Source organism: Citrus sinensis, chromosome 9, assembly GCF_022201045.2.
Source record: "Citrus sinensis cultivar Valencia sweet orange chromosome 9, DVS_A1.0, whole genome shotgun sequence".
NCBI classification, from domain to species: domain Eukaryota; kingdom Viridiplantae; phylum Streptophyta; class Magnoliopsida; order Sapindales; family Rutaceae; genus Citrus; species Citrus sinensis.
The window spans coordinates 30,194,296-30,210,632 of NC_068564.1; the positions used below are offsets into that span (position 1 = coordinate 30,194,296).

A 16,337-nucleotide genomic window follows, 5' to 3' on the forward strand; every position below is an offset into this window, starting at 1 on the left:
TAAATTTTTGGGAAATAATAATGAGGTGGAAGTACTATTGATGACAGTAAAGGCCGGGCTCAACCCTATAACTGAAATAAAAAGCTCGAGGCCTAAAAAGGTCCAGTCTTTTGAGATTCGATTCGGGTCAGGATCGGATTTAGAAAACACCTGAACGGCTGAACCTGATCAGTAACAAGTTTTACTATTACACTATTCTACTTGGCTTGAGAGCTAGCTCATTGAGTCTTGTCATGCAAAATTCTTGTGCTGAAATGAAATTCCAGATTAGCTGATATCAAAGGCTATCTAGTAGGCTAAGATTTTTTCTTTTATTTTGATAATTAAATAATTTAAATTAAAAAAATGAACTACAAATCAATGTTTCAAAATTCTTTTACTGTTGCAGTGATTATTATCAACCACATCAAAAGAAACATATAGGCATATGACATTCACATACTAAAAAAAGTAATGTAGAGCGTGTGAGACAGACATAAATTAAAATAAGTAAGAAAGCTTTTAATATATATTTGATCATTTGTAAATCATGCGCAAGGGTCAAACTAAATGGAATATGTTTTCGCATTAATGCCTTTGACCCTTTCCATAAACATAAAACTTACGAATAGGCTGAAGTTGAAACTAATTCAGAGAATGATGTTGCCAAATAAATAAAAGTGTTTTCTTTCTTTCTTTCCATAAATATCAAAGATTAGTTGGTTGGTTGGTTGATTTTGGTGGTTGGTGCGCTAGTGATGGCCTGGCTGTTGTGGTGTGAGTTGCTGCCGTCAGTGGCTATGCTCAATGAGGGTTGGTGCGGCTAGGTTTGTGGTGGCAACTTGGAGTTGGAGCAGCAGCTTGATGACTTCTCTATGTGTGAGATAGTGAGCCGTGTTTGGGTCTTTTTTTTGTGTTTTGAGAGAGTGAAATGTGTACGTGTGTAAGTGTGCTATGCGTGTGTGTTTTTTTTCAAGAGTTCGGATGAGGACAGATAAGGCCCAAACCATGAACCAAATTTGACGGGGCTTTAAATTTTAAACTTGAACTTGATTTTTGACTCTCAAATTTGAGTCAAAGTCCGAAAATTTTATATCGGATCAATTAGACCAAAATTGAGTCGCTTTTTTTTTTTTTTTGCAATTCATAGGTGGAACAAATATTATATCAAAATATTTTTGTACTAAAGAATAAAAAAATATTACATTTAACTGCTCTTTTGCTAGTTGACCTATAAATACTAATTTTGTCATATTTTATGCAAAAAAGACACATAAATTATAATAAAACTTAATAGTTTTCACCATTGTATCAAAAGTCCAAAAAATCAATTAGAAGTTTGCATTTACACACAAAAAAAAGGAAATATCATCTAAGGTTTATTATAATATGTCACAATTATTTTTCATTCAATTAAAAACCAATTTAATTTTAATTATTAATCATCATAAAAATTAAAATACAAAGATAATTAGAAAACGATCATACATACATACATACATACATGCAATCATAAACATCTCAAATATTAAATAATAAAGTTCATATTATTTATAGTTTTTTTAAACATACAAATTTATAGTTTTTTTAAACATACAAATTTATAGTTTTTTTAAAATTTTTATTGATAGTTAATAATTGAAATAATTTTTATTTAATCAAATGATAAATTATTTAGCATAATGATTAATATTTAATTAATAATTTATTTTTATATTTCTTTCCTTAAAGTAAGGGTAGAATTAATATTTTATATGTCAATTAATGATCAGCTAATGAAAAAGTAGTAAAATGTAAGATTTTGTAATTTTTTAGTGGCAAAATATTAGGCTATATTACTTGTTTCACCTATTTATTATTTCACATAAACTTAAGTAGTAAAAGGAAAATATTCCTTATTTTTTAAAAATATTAATATTAATAAAAATAAAACCCATTTCTAATGTTGTGGGTCAAGTATTACTTTAATACTTTTAGGGACGGTACTAAAGTAACACAATTAGAGAACCTACTTTCTAAAAGTTAAGAGGTGTAGGTTCTACTCCTACCACTAACAAAAAGTTGGTGGTAGAACGTTAGTTCTTCTCCTATTAATAGGTAGGGATAGATAGAAATTTTTTTTCTTTTTTTTTTTCTTTAACGAAGGAAAATGATATCATGTAAATTATATCAACAATTTTAATTATCAAATTCTTAACTCAATCTTATTGTCAATTTCATGATTTTTAATTCAAATAATCAATTTGAGGATTATTTTCAATATTATTGTTGAATTTTTATTTATTATTTTAAGTTTTGGGAGATTGATAGTTTCTTTACTAAAATCAATACATGCCACTTAACCTTCTATTATTTTCATAATATATAACAACCCCCCTGATACTAAAAATTTAAAGGAAAAGATGGATAAATGAATCATTTATTTGATGTTTGATATTGGGAATATAAAATACATAGTTATTATAAGAAAAATATTTAAATAATAATAAAAGGACGAGACAAATATCTTATTATTATTGTTAAATTCAAGCTAAAACCTTATTTCTTTTTTTAGTATTTATTTTAATTTTAATTTATACAATTCATTTAATTTATAACAAGTATGACTAAAGTATATTTAAAAATAAAAATAACACTGTAAAACGAGGGATGCCAAAGGAATTATTGGGTATTATGAGAATAATAGAGAATAAGTGATATATATTAATTTTAATGAGAGATAAACTGACAATCTCTATTAGATTTTTAGGTAAGTTGGTAGATGGATTTAAAGCGTTTCTAAAGCAGAATAAATAAAGCCAACGATATTATTGCTGCAATTACAAAAACTAAACAAATTTAGAGATAAATGATATTATAAAGCAGGTTTGCGAATTGAGTTGGACTTATCCTTATTTTTAACGGGCTTAAGTCCAGCCTCGCTGAGAGCCCAAAAGACTTTCCCCAATAGAGTCAAACAGCTCGTTTACAATAGTGCAGTGGAAACCAAGAACCGACAATCCAGATAAAATAATATTAATCTATAGCCACAGGACGGCACGATAATGATACCGCTCAGCTAAAAATCCATTTTAAAATTGGATAAAGCCTATTTCTATGTCACGCGTCCCATTCTCATTCACAGCAGCTCAACTACCAACAAAGAGTGGACACGACAGCTCCCCTCGGATATATTAAAGAAGAAAAAAAATCAACTGTGGCTCTTAACAAGAGAGCACCATCGTAGGTTTGACTGCCACGTCAGGCGCCCACGCACCTGATCAGAGAACCAGAAATCACGTTTATTTCATGCTCGAATGATGGCGTTAAATATTTCAATTTCATGGTACCGTTTCTGCACGACTCCACGTCAACAACAACCACCACAAAAAGGCAAAATCAAAATTAAAACCAAAGCAAAGGCGAGGAAGCTGCGAGAGAAAATTAGAAAAATTGAAAAAAAATTAGGAGAAGAAGAGGAAGGAGCCTGGAAATTTCTCGAGTTTAATTCAAATGGAGGAATTTGGGACTGTTGATGAAGTGAAGCCGAAGGCTGAGGCCGGAATGGAAGTAGACGATAAGAAGAAGCATGAGGTTGCGCAAAACGACGCCGGATCTGCTGCAGGGCTTGATTTTTCGGGGAACGAGGTGTTTAACAACACCATCAGGTATGTGACCTTAGATCTGTGTGCATTTGTCATCTTGCTGTGGCTAAAAGGAGCTGAAAAAGGAGAAAAAAGTTGAATCGTAGCAGTGGTATAATTTTGACCATTATTGCAAAGATTCGTTGACTTATAAAATTGGAAATGTTGACTTATTTTATTTAGAGGATATTAGGAAATTTAGTTTTTGGGTGTTGTAAGGATTTATACGGTGATGGGGTAATAACTAAAGAAATAAATTGTTATTTCTATTGAAAGCTTTGAGTTATGGACTCTGTAATTAGCAGTTTACTGTTGAGTCTTATATCTTTTATGGAAGAATTAGGAGGAAAAATGTATATTTACCTATCAGCTTAAATTTTTGGGCTGAATGGTTTATGGAACACTTTCTATATGAAAGGATTCGTGGCTGAAGTTCTAGCTGAGACCGAACAAGTAGTTATCGAGGGTAATGGTTCAAAAAAATTAGATAATAATGGTAATTTGGAAATAATGGGTAACTTCGGAGACAGCAAGACAGGACACATCATAACAATGTTGAAGTGTGATTATGAGTTTGGAAACACTAATGTTTGTGCACTCATCTTTGCCTTTCTCATTTACAACCATTGGAGAAAACAGATAGAAGATGCACAATTAGCTTTGTCTACCAACACACTTGTTTTGATGTGTATTTCAACTTCTCAGTTTTAGGCTTTGACAATTTTTTCATGTGTGTATATACGTATATATTGGTTTTATAAGGGCCACGGCAATCCCAACTTCTGGAGTGAATGCCACGGACCTTGCTCCAACTCAGCTTACGATCTTCTATGGTGGAAAAGTGTGTGTATTTGATGCAATTCCGGCAGACAAGGTTGGTATACTGAAAACCTCATTGACGGTGGTAGTCTTTTTCCAAAATGAGATTTTACTATAACTGCTTCCCATGATTTATATTTTAGGTTCGTGAAATTATGCTTATTGCTGCCTCTTCTGCCACTGTTACTAACACAAGTGACATGAAGACGGACAATACCAACTGTCCTGCCTCTTCACCAGTTCTAACAAGGTCTCCTTCACTGCAAAGCACTGCAAGTGCTTTGGCATCACCTCGGGCACAATCATATCCTGTTCAAAGGAATCTCCTCTGTAAATTGCAAGCTGGTAATTTTGTAGGCTTACAAATGTTAACTGAATGCGGATAATATTGCATGATTTCAATTTCATGGAATCAATCATCTAATTTAGTCTTATGGTTGCTTTAACGAATCTTCCAAATCTTATTTGATACAGAACTACCAATGGCAAGGAGGCATTCCCTTCAGCGATTTTTCGAGAAGCGACGTGACAGGTACCTGTTTCGCACTGTAATTACCCTCCCATTCAAATTCTTTGACCGAAAGAAGCCTCCTGTTGTTGTTATGTACAGGCCATTGCATTACAATAACTCTTACCCAAGAGAAGTGAAGTCATCTTGTTTGACTTGTTATCGGACACCCACACATCTATTAATCACCATTATGTTTGGTGTTGCATGTCTTATTATGTCATTCGTCTTAGTTTTACTGCCCTTTTTACCCTTTTGCAGGCTGGTGAGCAAGAATCCATATCCTGTTCAATCAGAGGCAAAAGCTTCTGACACCAAAGCTCAGACTCCTGCAGAGGCAGGTTGCTTTGAGAAAACTTCCGTGCCTCAGGAAGAATTGCAACCTAAGGCTGCAGCCAATGTTGCATAAATTATCTATCTTGCTTAGATGTTTGTAGTAAATAATCCAGAACTATCTACTTAGATAAACTAGACATTGCTGTATTGTTTGTGTGAAAAACCCAAGCGCACAGGGTGTGATGATGTTTGAATTGCTTTTGGAATTTGTAGGAATGGCGTGTGTACAACTTCTCATTGTCAGGGACCAAAAGAAAAGAAAAATTTCTTGATGTAGGTGCTTTCGCCCTGTGATTGCATCTTTTAATTGGCAATAGAGAATTAGTTCACATTTTTGCTTCTCACATCCAAAGACAATTGAAATGTCTGTTCAAACTGTGCGTCTAATTGTTGTATTGATATCTTGTGTATCAGAACTGCCTAATAAATGACAAACCTATTGTATCTTATTTGCTGTCTAAACTTATGGCTATGAAAAACATGTATGACGGCTGAATTAACTGTCTAATTGTTGTGTGTATTAATTTTCAGTGTGTTATGAGCTACATATTTGCTGCATTGCATTCTGTTATATTTTACAGTTTGGTTTGGCTATGGCTACTGATATGAAAACATCACCTTCATTTAGTAGTAGCAAGCTATTTTCCCCAGGAGCCTAGGAAGAGGGAAGAGCACAAGTTGGTGGAATGAATGAGTTCCTTTAAAAGACCAAAAGGATTTCCCTCCCTAACCCACCATCGAGAAAACGGGAACGTGAAAAGTCAGAAACTCTCTCAAAAACTAGGAAATCCTATTAGAACTTTCAAGTTTGGTGGCTCAAGCTGGTGTAATAAGTTCCTTTAAAACACAATTGATAGAGATATCATATAAGCCAATTCTGCAAAAATATATAGTCATTTTTTTTGTGCGAGGATGTCATTGAAATATATATAAACACAGATTTCAAGTGAAACAAAGAACTTTGTTCTAAAGAATTATTATTATTATTATTGCAATACATATGTGTGTATATATATGTGTGTGTGTGTCTATATTTATATAACCTGATCAAGAATTCTATATTTTATTAAAGTCGAAAAGAATTATTATGTGATTTAATAATTTTCACAGTCATTATACTATTAACTCACGCAGTTTAACAATTTTTTCGGACTTTAACAAATCTGGTAGGGAAGTCTCTCCATCTCATCATTTATTTCTGAAATTGGGCAGATTTTCCTCCAAAAAGAGGAAAAACAAATTGGTCCACTTGCAGATGATCCACGCAAAATTCACCAACTTTCAAACCTTCTTTATTAAAGTGACGTTAGTTGTCGGCCAAGAAATTAGCGTAGAACCAAACAAAGTTCGGGAACAAGACCTACAATGGCACGAGCACAATTTACATGCACGTGCTTTCCAACACTGTAAACTCCGGAAAGATGGTATACAAAATGTTCACACACTCAACATCTATAGTCTCAAGGACTTTACATGCCAAAAACACTCATTGCAGTTACCACATAAACAGGAACGCTAAAACTTCATCTCTACCATCACTGTCTTAACATTATATGAATTTTAATGCAGACTGCGCATGATGCCATGTAGGTATCCCCCTGTCATCACAAGGGAAATGAGAGAGACCACACCGGCTGGAAATACCTTCCCTGACTTCTTGAAACGAGAACCCATCACTCCCAAAAGAGCAGCAGATAAGCCTTGAGTTGAGAATAACAAAAACAGTAAGGTTAAGCTTGTAACAAGAAGACAAAGAAATTATACCCAAGGTGGGGTTGTGCATATAAATTGAAAAACATACAGCATATATGCTGTAAAAAACAAATAATATAAGGGAGAAAGCCTAGAACTTGAGCAATGAAAATAATTCGAAGAGTCCAGCATCAACAGCAAAATACAATTCTAAGACTGTCAATATGCTTGCTATATTCAAAGTTAACCTTAATTTGACGTAATCAAAGTAGAAAATATCAGAGATTATAAGAAAAAGTAGAATGATCCACTTAGTAACGCATGAATCATTCACCATCAAATTCAGCCTATTGTTACTTGGCTCAAAATCCATAATGAATGATTATAACATTTATTTATTCATTTCTACGCACATAAAATTACCTTGTTAATTTATAGAACCGTAAAGGAGGAAAGAAATACATTTATATATTTATTTTACCCCAAAGTTTAAAAAAAGAAAAATCAAAATACCAAATATTTCACATTAGGTAAATACACAAACATTGGAATTCACAATTAAACTTGATATGGGTCTTACTGAACTCACAATGAATCAGACCCATCCATGGGTAACCAATGAACGTAAAGCCTTTTCAACTTTAGTTTGGTATGAGTAATATAAACTTTTTATGCCGCTGTGAAAACCAAGGAACTTTCTCAATGCCAGCCAAATTATCGAATATATAGAAAAACTATGGGATACAAAATTCTGTATTCGCTAATTTCTTATCATGAGCTTAAACTACTACTATACCATCATAAAATGTAGAGCAACAATATCTTACCAAGCCCTATGGAAGATGCAAGAACTGGCTTTGTGGGAAGCTGAGTATAAACATAATAAAGCAGCGAGGCCGACACTCCTCCTGCTAACAGAGACTTCTGACTCCCACTTTTCAGATATCCCATAAGACCACCCACTGCCAACAATACTAATAATAATTAGATGGAATGCCCACTAGCAAAGAAGTTACACTTATAATCAAGGTCCAGACAAGTATACTACAAAACGGTAAAATAGATTCAACCATACCAAAGAATTCACAAAAAAACTAAAGTTAAACATATCTTACCAATATGTTCAAGATCAATAGTTTACCACTACCAAAAAGCCTTGCATTTAGACAAAACGCATAAAAGACGGAAAAAAATTTACAGGCCTAACACTTTGTTTATCAGAAGAGAAGTAGAATCAACCGGAAATTGGGAGAAAAGAGAAAAAAAAATACGGGGGATGTTCATTTCTCTTTATCAAGTCAGGTTGAGATGATTATTAGAAATACAGTTGGAGAAAAGATGTATCAGCATTCCAGACTCACAAAATTTAATCCTTCAACAAGTATGTATAAGTGATTGAAAAGAAAAAGGCCACTGAAGGCAAAGAAACACATTTTTCTCTTTGACTTAAACAGAAAAAAAAAACTTGGACTAACATACATATACCATTTCATGATAAAACAACAAAATAATAAAATAAACATAGGACGGTTTCTCTTTGCTGCTGGCGTTAAGCCATTTAGTGAAAGCAGACGAGGAAAAGTAACACAACCAAAGGATCAAATACTCACTCCCCTTTGCCTAAGCTCTTTTCAAGCATAGTGTTACAGTTCAGTAAGCTAAAGTGTATTTGGCTCAACTCAACTCAACTTAGGTGTAGCATCATAAAGTAAGGTCTATGCTAACCAAAGACTGTAGTATCAACACTTGGTGCTTTTATAAACAAAATCCAAATTCATTTAACTTTTGTTCACCATATTAGTCATTTAACAAACAGAAAAGATCCCATAAATAAACAAAACAAAATAAAATAAAATTTACCTCCAACAAGGGCAGCATAACCAAGAGTGAGTTTCTGAGACATAGACATCCCCATCTTATTCTTCTTCCCACTTTCGTCCGACGACTCCCCCTCACCTTCACCTTCACCTTCACCTCCGCCTCCGCCTCCACCGCCACCACCTCCGCCGCCGCTACCGCTACCGTCTCCGCCTCCGCCTCCGATATCAGGCTCGATCTCGATCCCTCCCTTTCTAGAGTCGACGGTGTCGGCGATCGCAGCTGACGATGTGGAGTCAGACGATACTACGCCAGCAAGCGTGCTGATCTTCTTAGAAGAAACCGCGAGAGTTGGGTAATCGAAGTTGCAAGAGAAGCGAGGTGCAGGTGTTCGAGTTGAGAGTGAGAGCTTGGAAATGGGACGAAGATGAAGAAGAAGCGAAGACTGTGACGATGCGCTACCTAACACTACTGCGTTTGCCATGTGTTCGTTTATTTGACTGCCTTTTTCGCTTATTTTTGTGCTCCTCCCTCCGTTTGTTTCGCCTTCACCGTTTCGTTTGTTTTCTTCCATTCGGTTTTTATCTCCGGCCCAGCTAGGTCTGCCTACTTTTGGGCTGCTCCATGTTCTTCACAAATTTGGCCCACAAAATGTCATGATTCTAAATACACCCGGACCCCGGGGTGTCTACAGTAGTGATACAACACTAAATATTCGTCTTCTTATCGTCACGCCGGGCCTCAAATGACGTATTTGCTTTTTTTTTTTTTTAAATGATGCCTGCTTCTTCAAGAAGAAACTTTATCACATCACATGTGATTGCTGCAGTAAACTAATAATAATAAACTACTTTTTAAACAAGCATTGTATAATCGTCCACTAAGAATATATTTTGGGAGTCTACAAGTGTTTAAATTCATTCAATGAAAAATATAGGGATTGTGCAGGATTTTTATCAAGTGTAATTTGAAATCTGCCTCTCTAAATATGAGATATATTGCAAACTAATTAAGATGTGGATCTATACTAAGAGGCTCCCATTTAAAGATTTTCTCTAAGTAACAATAAATTGTTTGCACTGTGTAAAATTTGAATTTGGGGCTTGTAACTACTGATATCACATTTATGACGTGGTATGAAGGATTTGTAAGTAAATTTAAACTTATGACATGATAGAGTAATTTAGAGTAATTTTACAATAATATTTTAGACTCTTCCCTACCATATTAAGTTTTTAGCCGAGCTACTATCTAGGAGTTAAAATTTTAGGTCAAAATTGCTACTTCAATAATTATATGTTACACAATTGATAAACAACAATATATGGAACATGATCCGCTTAAGATTTGAGTTCTACTGAGTTTTTAAAGATTTTCTGTCATGTATTTTTTTGTGGTAGTATATAAGTAAGATTTAACTTCTTTAACTTTTTTTATTTATTAACTACCAATCAGTAATTCAATTATTTTTTCAGGACTCCGCAATATATTTTAGAACAGAATCTCTAGAAGAAAATGGAATTGAAAAACAAAGTGAGCCTCTAAAAAATTGTCTTGTGAAAGAACCACCAACATGCCCCAACAACTTCTAAATTTTTGACAATACTTTAATACAGTGTAGTTAAACTTTTCAAAGTCACACATGCGGATTTTGGGCTGAAAAGAACAACAGCAGGAACATGTAACCAATCGTAAACTTAAAAATTGAAAAAAAAAAATGGACGGTTGTTGTAATGGCATCGAGATCTCTGCTTTGGCGTTAGTATCAGAAAAAAATAAATATAAGCACCGCAATATCAAAATCATCAGAAAAAGAGATCGTAATTAACGGCTTTTCTGTCTTTATCTCACGAATCAGAAATCTCTCATTATTATTATTATTATTATTTTTAACCATTCGGATCAAGAATAAGTTCTCATGCATTGACTTACAGACACACAACTCAAAGAAACACTGAAAAATAAACAGAGATTCCTCAACGAGGAGGCCGAACAAAACAAAAGAGAGAGAGAAAGAAACAGAGAAGCATTTTGGCTTTAACTTTACAAAGGTCAGCATTCCAGCAGCAAACCCCCTTTGACAAACCAATAGCCTGCGATTTCTTTATCAGTTTATACGTGCGTTTTCTCTTTCTTTTATGATTAAAGTTGCTCTCCTGTGTCTGTGCCCTTATAGCCTTTGTTTGTTTAGATACCCCAACCCCCACTTAGAATCCAATGCCACTATCACCCTTTGCTATATTTATGATAATGACCCGATATTAAAGTCCATTTATAGAATCAGCTCAACCTGGAGCCAGGATACGGGTCTGCTACTTGCCCCCTGCTTGCGAGTCTTATTGTCTTGTCTCGAATGTTTCTTCTATTTCATATTTTTCGTTTTTTTTAGGGTTCTACCGAGGTTAAGTAACTTTTGTAAATTAGCTAAAATGTTGGGGACTTTATAAAAATTTCCTTTCACCCACTTTGGCCCATTTCGGTTATACACTCTAATTCTCCTTATACTTTAAAGAGTCAAAACAAAACAACAACAAAGAAATGGTAGCGTAGATCGAGTAGTGCGTATCGACTATCCACTATCCACCACTCGTGTGCTTTAGTTGTAGTGTCAACGCCTTGCTAAAAAGAAAAGCGGATACCTACGAAGCTTCCTACTCCCGTTCCTCGCTTCACTTTGCTCCCTATAGCTTTGCTCTTTTTTATCTTTATTTTGTCTCTCTTTAAAGCCACCCTCCATACGAGCTGAGCTACTCACTCTTCACAGTGTTCAGTGTCTTTGTCTTTGGAAGCTCGAAGTACATTTTTCTTTCCTTTATCATCCCCATCCTCTTCTCTTCTGTCTTTATCTTGTTCTCCAGATATCTGTCTATTGTTTATCCGAATTTTCTAATCAATCAATGGAGCTTGCTGATTGCTCATCATCATCTAGGAAGAGGAAGTCATCGTCACTGAGTTTCTCAATGGAAGAGCTCAATCAGGACCTTCTTGAAAGGGTCTTGTCTTGGCTACCCACATCAACATTTTTCCGGCTCAGTTCAGTTTGCAAGAGATGGAAATCGGTTGCTGATTCTCCCAGTTTCAAGCTTGCGTGCTCTCAGATTCCTTCCCGGGACCCCTGGTTTCTGATGGTCGATCACCAACTCAACCACTCGATTGTTTTTGATTCCGCTGAAAAAACCTGGAAAGAACTCAATTTTCCCAACTCCAGTCCTGACTCCATTCCTGTTGCGGCATCTGGTGGTTTAGTCTGTTTCCGGACGGCCTCGGGAAAGTTCATTGTTTCTAATCCAGTGACAGGTTCTTCTCGCGAGCTCCCGCCTTTGGATGCTGACACTGAGAATCAATCTCTACATGCCATTGTCATGACTACGTCCTCCAAACACCCCAGCAATTACAAGCTTGTGTTGGTGTATGGTGAGCTTCCGAAACTCTCATTCAAAGTCTACAGCTCATGTCTCAATTGCTGGGAAGAAGAGACTTTGTTGTTGAGTAGAAAGAGTGAGCAAGCTCTTGAAGTTGACTCAATTGATCACCATGATGATGAAGATGCTGTTTACTTTCTTAGTAAAGCTGGTAATGTAGTGGCAACTAACATGCAGAGGAGCCCCTCCAAGCAATACTCATCGGTCATCACTAGTAAAGATGGTGAGGAAATTGTTTATTTTCTCAACTCATGTGGGACGATTGTAGCTTGCAATCTGACCCAGAAGAGCTTCACCGAGTATCCAAGGCTTTTGCCAGTATTTTCTGAGTACTCAATCGATGTAGTGGAGTGCAGAGGAGAGTTGCTAGTTGTTGTGTTATCGGAGTTCCTCGAAAGTGCCAGCCTTAGAGTGTGGAGATTTGACCAGGATAATGGGTTTTGGCATCAGATTGCAGCAATGCCTCCGGCAATGTCGCATGAATTTTATGGCAAGAAGGTGGATATAAACTGTGTTGCTGCCGGTCACCAGATATTTATTTGCTTCAACTCCGCTGAGCTTTTTAGTTATGTTTTGTGTGATCTGGTGACCAATGAATGGGTTGAATTGCCTAAATGTTCAATGAATGGTGAAGCTGTAGTTTTCATGTCTGCATTTTCCTTTGAACCAAGGATTGAGGCCTCTGTTTAAGGACACAACAATTTGGCAAGGAAGTAATCTATACAGTGCAGAGAATGTGATTTGTGACCTTTTTTCTTTTGTAATTTTCTTGTAATTCTTTCAATTTATTTGTTTAAATTTGGCAATAGAGATACTAACCAGATTTGTTTCTAACTTGCATGCTGGGTACAATCCCCACTTCCCCATTCTGTTTATTCCAGCTCTTATGTTTGTCTCTGTAATAAACGTTTAGTTGAATCTCATGATTTGATAAATCAAAATATGCTATTGATGCAATGCCATTTATGAGTTATGACCAAGGTTTAGGAGCTCCAAATGTTGGACTTGACTGTAGAATTGAGGACCACAGCTCTTATTTTACAGTTAAAAGACTTGAAACCGGCCCTTATGCTTTTTAATTTTCTAGTCCCCTGGTTTGATTGTTTTCTTTTGTTCTTGGTCCAGCAAGCTGTAAATCAAGGAGATGTTTGCACTTTGGGGTTTTCTTTTGTTAAAGATCATGATGGGAAACATCCCACCAAACCAATCCCCTTTTGGACCAAGGTTTAACCTTTACATGAATGGATAGCCAATATATTGTACTTCTTTTCTGATTATAAGATTGAAGGATTACATTTGGTTTTGTGATTTATAGACAAATCTAACATATAAGAATGCCACGCTGATGCTTTTATTGCTTCTGGTGAAAAATCATGTCAGTAATCTTGGACCTCTCTCATTGATTCAAAATCCTGCTTGCTTCTGCCACTGATTGTAGTTGAAACTTCATTGATGTTCTCCATTTTGGGTAAGGATAGAATAGTATTTACAAAATGGATTTCCAAAAAACTTAAAAGCACCTTGATCAAATAAAAAACATGGGCCGACATAGTAGCCCATAACAGCAGTCCAATTTACTTTCTTGGGCCTAAGCGAGCTGGATATGTTGGATCACGTGGCGGAGTTTAATTGGTGACCGTAGAAGGAGCGCGTAAACGAACGGCAACCAAGCGGACATAGCGGTGGGGTTTCCCCTCGGTCACGAAACAAAACTCTCCCTGTAAAATTAATTATATAACAATCACACGGAACGGACTCAATCATCCATTTTTCTTCATAAATAACTGAAAATAATAATAATAACAATAGCGATAATAATTCAAAAAGGAATGGAATCAGAGGAAGGCTTGAGACAGCAATTAGAAGAATTGCAAAAACAGCTTGGAAAAAAACTGAGGTTCGAGGATTCCGTTGCCAATATCAATTCTCTCCTCAGAGATCGATTCCCCGCCGCTTCACCCACTCTCCGCAATCAGGTTCCTCTTTTTTTAAAAAAAAAAAAAAAATTCTGTTTGATGTTGATAATTTGTTTTGAATGCTTTATTGAGAATCATTTCGTCAAGGATTTAAATTTCAAAATTCCAAGCTCTTAGGCTAGGATTCGGTCAATTTAGTTTAAAGAATGCAATTTGCTTGATGGTGGCAGTTCTATTCTGTTGTGTGCCGAGTTGCGACTATTTTGAAGACTAGATACACGGCACCTGGTTTCTGGCTTGCCGGGCTGCGACTTTTTGAGCTGGCTGAATCCCTTGTTTCTGATCCTTCTCAGAAGCAACACTTGAAGGCTTGCATTGCCAAGGCCAAGGAACATTTGCATGAAATTGATAACGCGCCTGAGGCTTCCGAAGCTACTTACAATACGACCAACAGAGGTTTAATTTTGTGAACTTTTTGCATTATAAACAAATGGTTAATCAGGTTTTCAAATGTTTTTCCAATCTAGTTATATTTTGCTTTGTGTATTGATTCAGGATACCTTTTTGAGGGGCATTTGACTGTGGATCCTGAGCCACCACAGCCCCAATGGCTGGTGCAGGCTAATTTGATGAATGCGGTTGCTTCCCTATCGAGCTCTGCTGAGTCTTCTCGGGGTTTGGCAGAGAGAATTAACAATTCTGAAACTGTTGCCAATCTTTTCCAAGAGTTGGTTAATAACCTTGATGATGTTATACCCGAGGTACTCTTTAGCTACTTTTACTCGGCTTTCACATATCCCGGTTGATAAGGGATTCTTTCTTTTGAATCTCTGATTTGAAGTTAATTTTTGAGTTTCTATAGTTTGCTCTAGTTACATGATACATGACAACTCTTGAAAAGAAGTGAAATTAACCTAATGCATGTACTGCTAGAAAGTTCAATTTCATTATCTGCTTGGCTGTTCCTTCTTTGTGTTATGAGGTTAATAAAAACCATAAAATCAATAACTTGTTCAACAAGATGTTGGTACTTAAAAAAAAAGGGGCAGGCTTGGGGTCTGACAAGGTTAAATTGATTCAAAGAAGTGAATATCTCACTCAAGTAAATATTGTATTCCTTAAAATTGTGTAGGATAGATCAAATGACAATATCGTTATGTATTCTGTTTAGATTTCTGATATGGCAATAGTCAATAGCTTTCTGTTGCATGCTACTAACAGAAAGGGAAAAAAAATCTTATTAATGGATTTGCTGTCAGAAAAATTATATTTGAGTAGGTTGATGCAGGGAACACAAGACTTACTCCTTTTGTTTTAGCAGTTACTTACTATATTTTAGCTTTAATTATATTTGATACTTTATTCTTGTAAAGGATTTGAAGAAGGCATTAGATTTTATGTTTTATGACAGAGTCATCACAGAAACAATTTTGATGTGTCTTTTAGATACTGGAGACTGATAGTGCAACCCCCAGAGTCCCCCCTGCCAGTAAAGAAGTTGTTGCAAAGCTACCGGTCATTACACTTACAGAAGAAATTCTGGACAAGTTGGGACATGATGCAGAGTGTGCAATTTGCAAGGAGAACTTGCTTGTAGGTGACAAAATGCAAGAGTTGCCATGCAAGCACACGTTCCATCCTCCCTGTCTAAAACCATGGCTGGTAATATTCCTTGTCTCTGCCTCAATGTTGGAAGTATTAAAGAACTTCATAATTGTTCCTGCTCCTGTTACTTCTTCTTGCTGCCAAATTACTTAAACTATGTAAATGATTATAAGATTATATGTATGTAAATAGCAATTTGACTTCTGACAGGACGAACATAATTCTTGTCCAATTTGCCGGCACGAACTGCAAACTGATGACCATGCATATGAGAGCTGGAAGGAGCGGGAGAAGGAGGCCCAAGAAGAGAGGAAAGGTGCTGCAAATGCTGTACGTGGTGGTGAATACATGTATGTTTAGTGACGGTTATTTGTTGGAATTCATTGGCTAGCTGATGACCATGATTATGAGAGCTACAAGAGTGGAGAAAGGAAACTAAAGAGAAGATGAGGGGCAAATTGAAAAATTCATACATGGTTGTGAATGCATGCTATATTTCTGCTGTTGTTACCTAGTGAATATTCTTATTGATGTGCCATTATTGTATCTTTGTTGAGTGCTAATGATAAAAATCAACATCAGATTCTCTGTGCCCCGGTCTGTTTGGGGACTTCATTTA

The 16,337-nt window shown here is 35.8% G+C and overlaps 4 protein-coding genes across 5 annotated transcripts; 3 read left to right on the forward strand and 1 right to left on the reverse strand.

Annotated features, from left to right (window-relative positions):
• Positions 1-3,272: 3,272 nt before the first annotated feature.
• On the forward strand, positions 3,273-5,714 carry LOC102629841 (protein TIFY 3B). The gene is made up of 5 exons (XM_006474477.4): positions 3,273-3,626; positions 4,365-4,476; positions 4,565-4,766; positions 4,896-4,953; positions 5,191-5,714. Exons 1-5 carry the CDS (start codon positions 3,472-3,474, stop codon positions 5,336-5,338), a joined length of 675 nt encoding a protein of 224 aa, XP_006474540.1. The 5' UTR covers positions 3,273-3,471; the 3' UTR covers positions 5,339-5,714.
• An 821-nt stretch (positions 5,715-6,535) lies between these two features.
• LOC102629564 (protein FATTY ACID EXPORT 2, chloroplastic) lies at positions 6,536-9,337 on the reverse strand. 2 transcript variants are annotated; one of them, XM_006474476.3, is made up of 3 exons: positions 8,818-9,330; positions 7,785-7,919; positions 6,536-6,965 (listed from the first exon to the last, which is right to left on the reverse strand). In XM_006474476.3, exons 1-3 carry the CDS (start codon positions 9,257-9,259, stop codon positions 6,826-6,828), a joined length of 717 nt encoding a protein of 238 aa, XP_006474539.2. In that variant the 5' UTR covers positions 9,260-9,330; the 3' UTR covers positions 6,536-6,825. The 2 variants fall into 2 exon arrangements, with proteins under 2 accessions (XP_006474539.2, XP_024953523.1); XM_025097755.2 differs by lacking the exon at positions 7,785-7,919 and having other exon boundaries at positions 8,818-9,337.
• Positions 9,338-11,310: 1,973 nt separating this feature from the next.
• Positions 11,311-12,944, forward strand: LOC102629280 (F-box only protein 13). The gene has a single exon (XM_006474475.4). The coding sequence runs from the start codon at positions 11,673-11,675 to the stop codon at positions 12,885-12,887; it is 1,215 nt and encodes a 404-aa protein (XP_006474538.1). The 5' UTR covers positions 11,311-11,672; the 3' UTR covers positions 12,888-12,944.
• A 944-nt stretch (positions 12,945-13,888) lies between these two features.
• On the forward strand, positions 13,889-16,333 carry LOC102628995 (E3 ubiquitin-protein ligase AIP2). Its single transcript, XM_006474474.4, has 5 exons — positions 13,889-14,173; positions 14,344-14,569; positions 14,669-14,874; positions 15,560-15,775; positions 15,929-16,333. Exons 1-5 carry the CDS (start codon positions 14,027-14,029, stop codon positions 16,076-16,078), a joined length of 945 nt encoding a protein of 314 aa, XP_006474537.1. The 5' UTR covers positions 13,889-14,026; the 3' UTR covers positions 16,079-16,333.
• Positions 16,334-16,337: the final 4 nt, after the last annotated feature.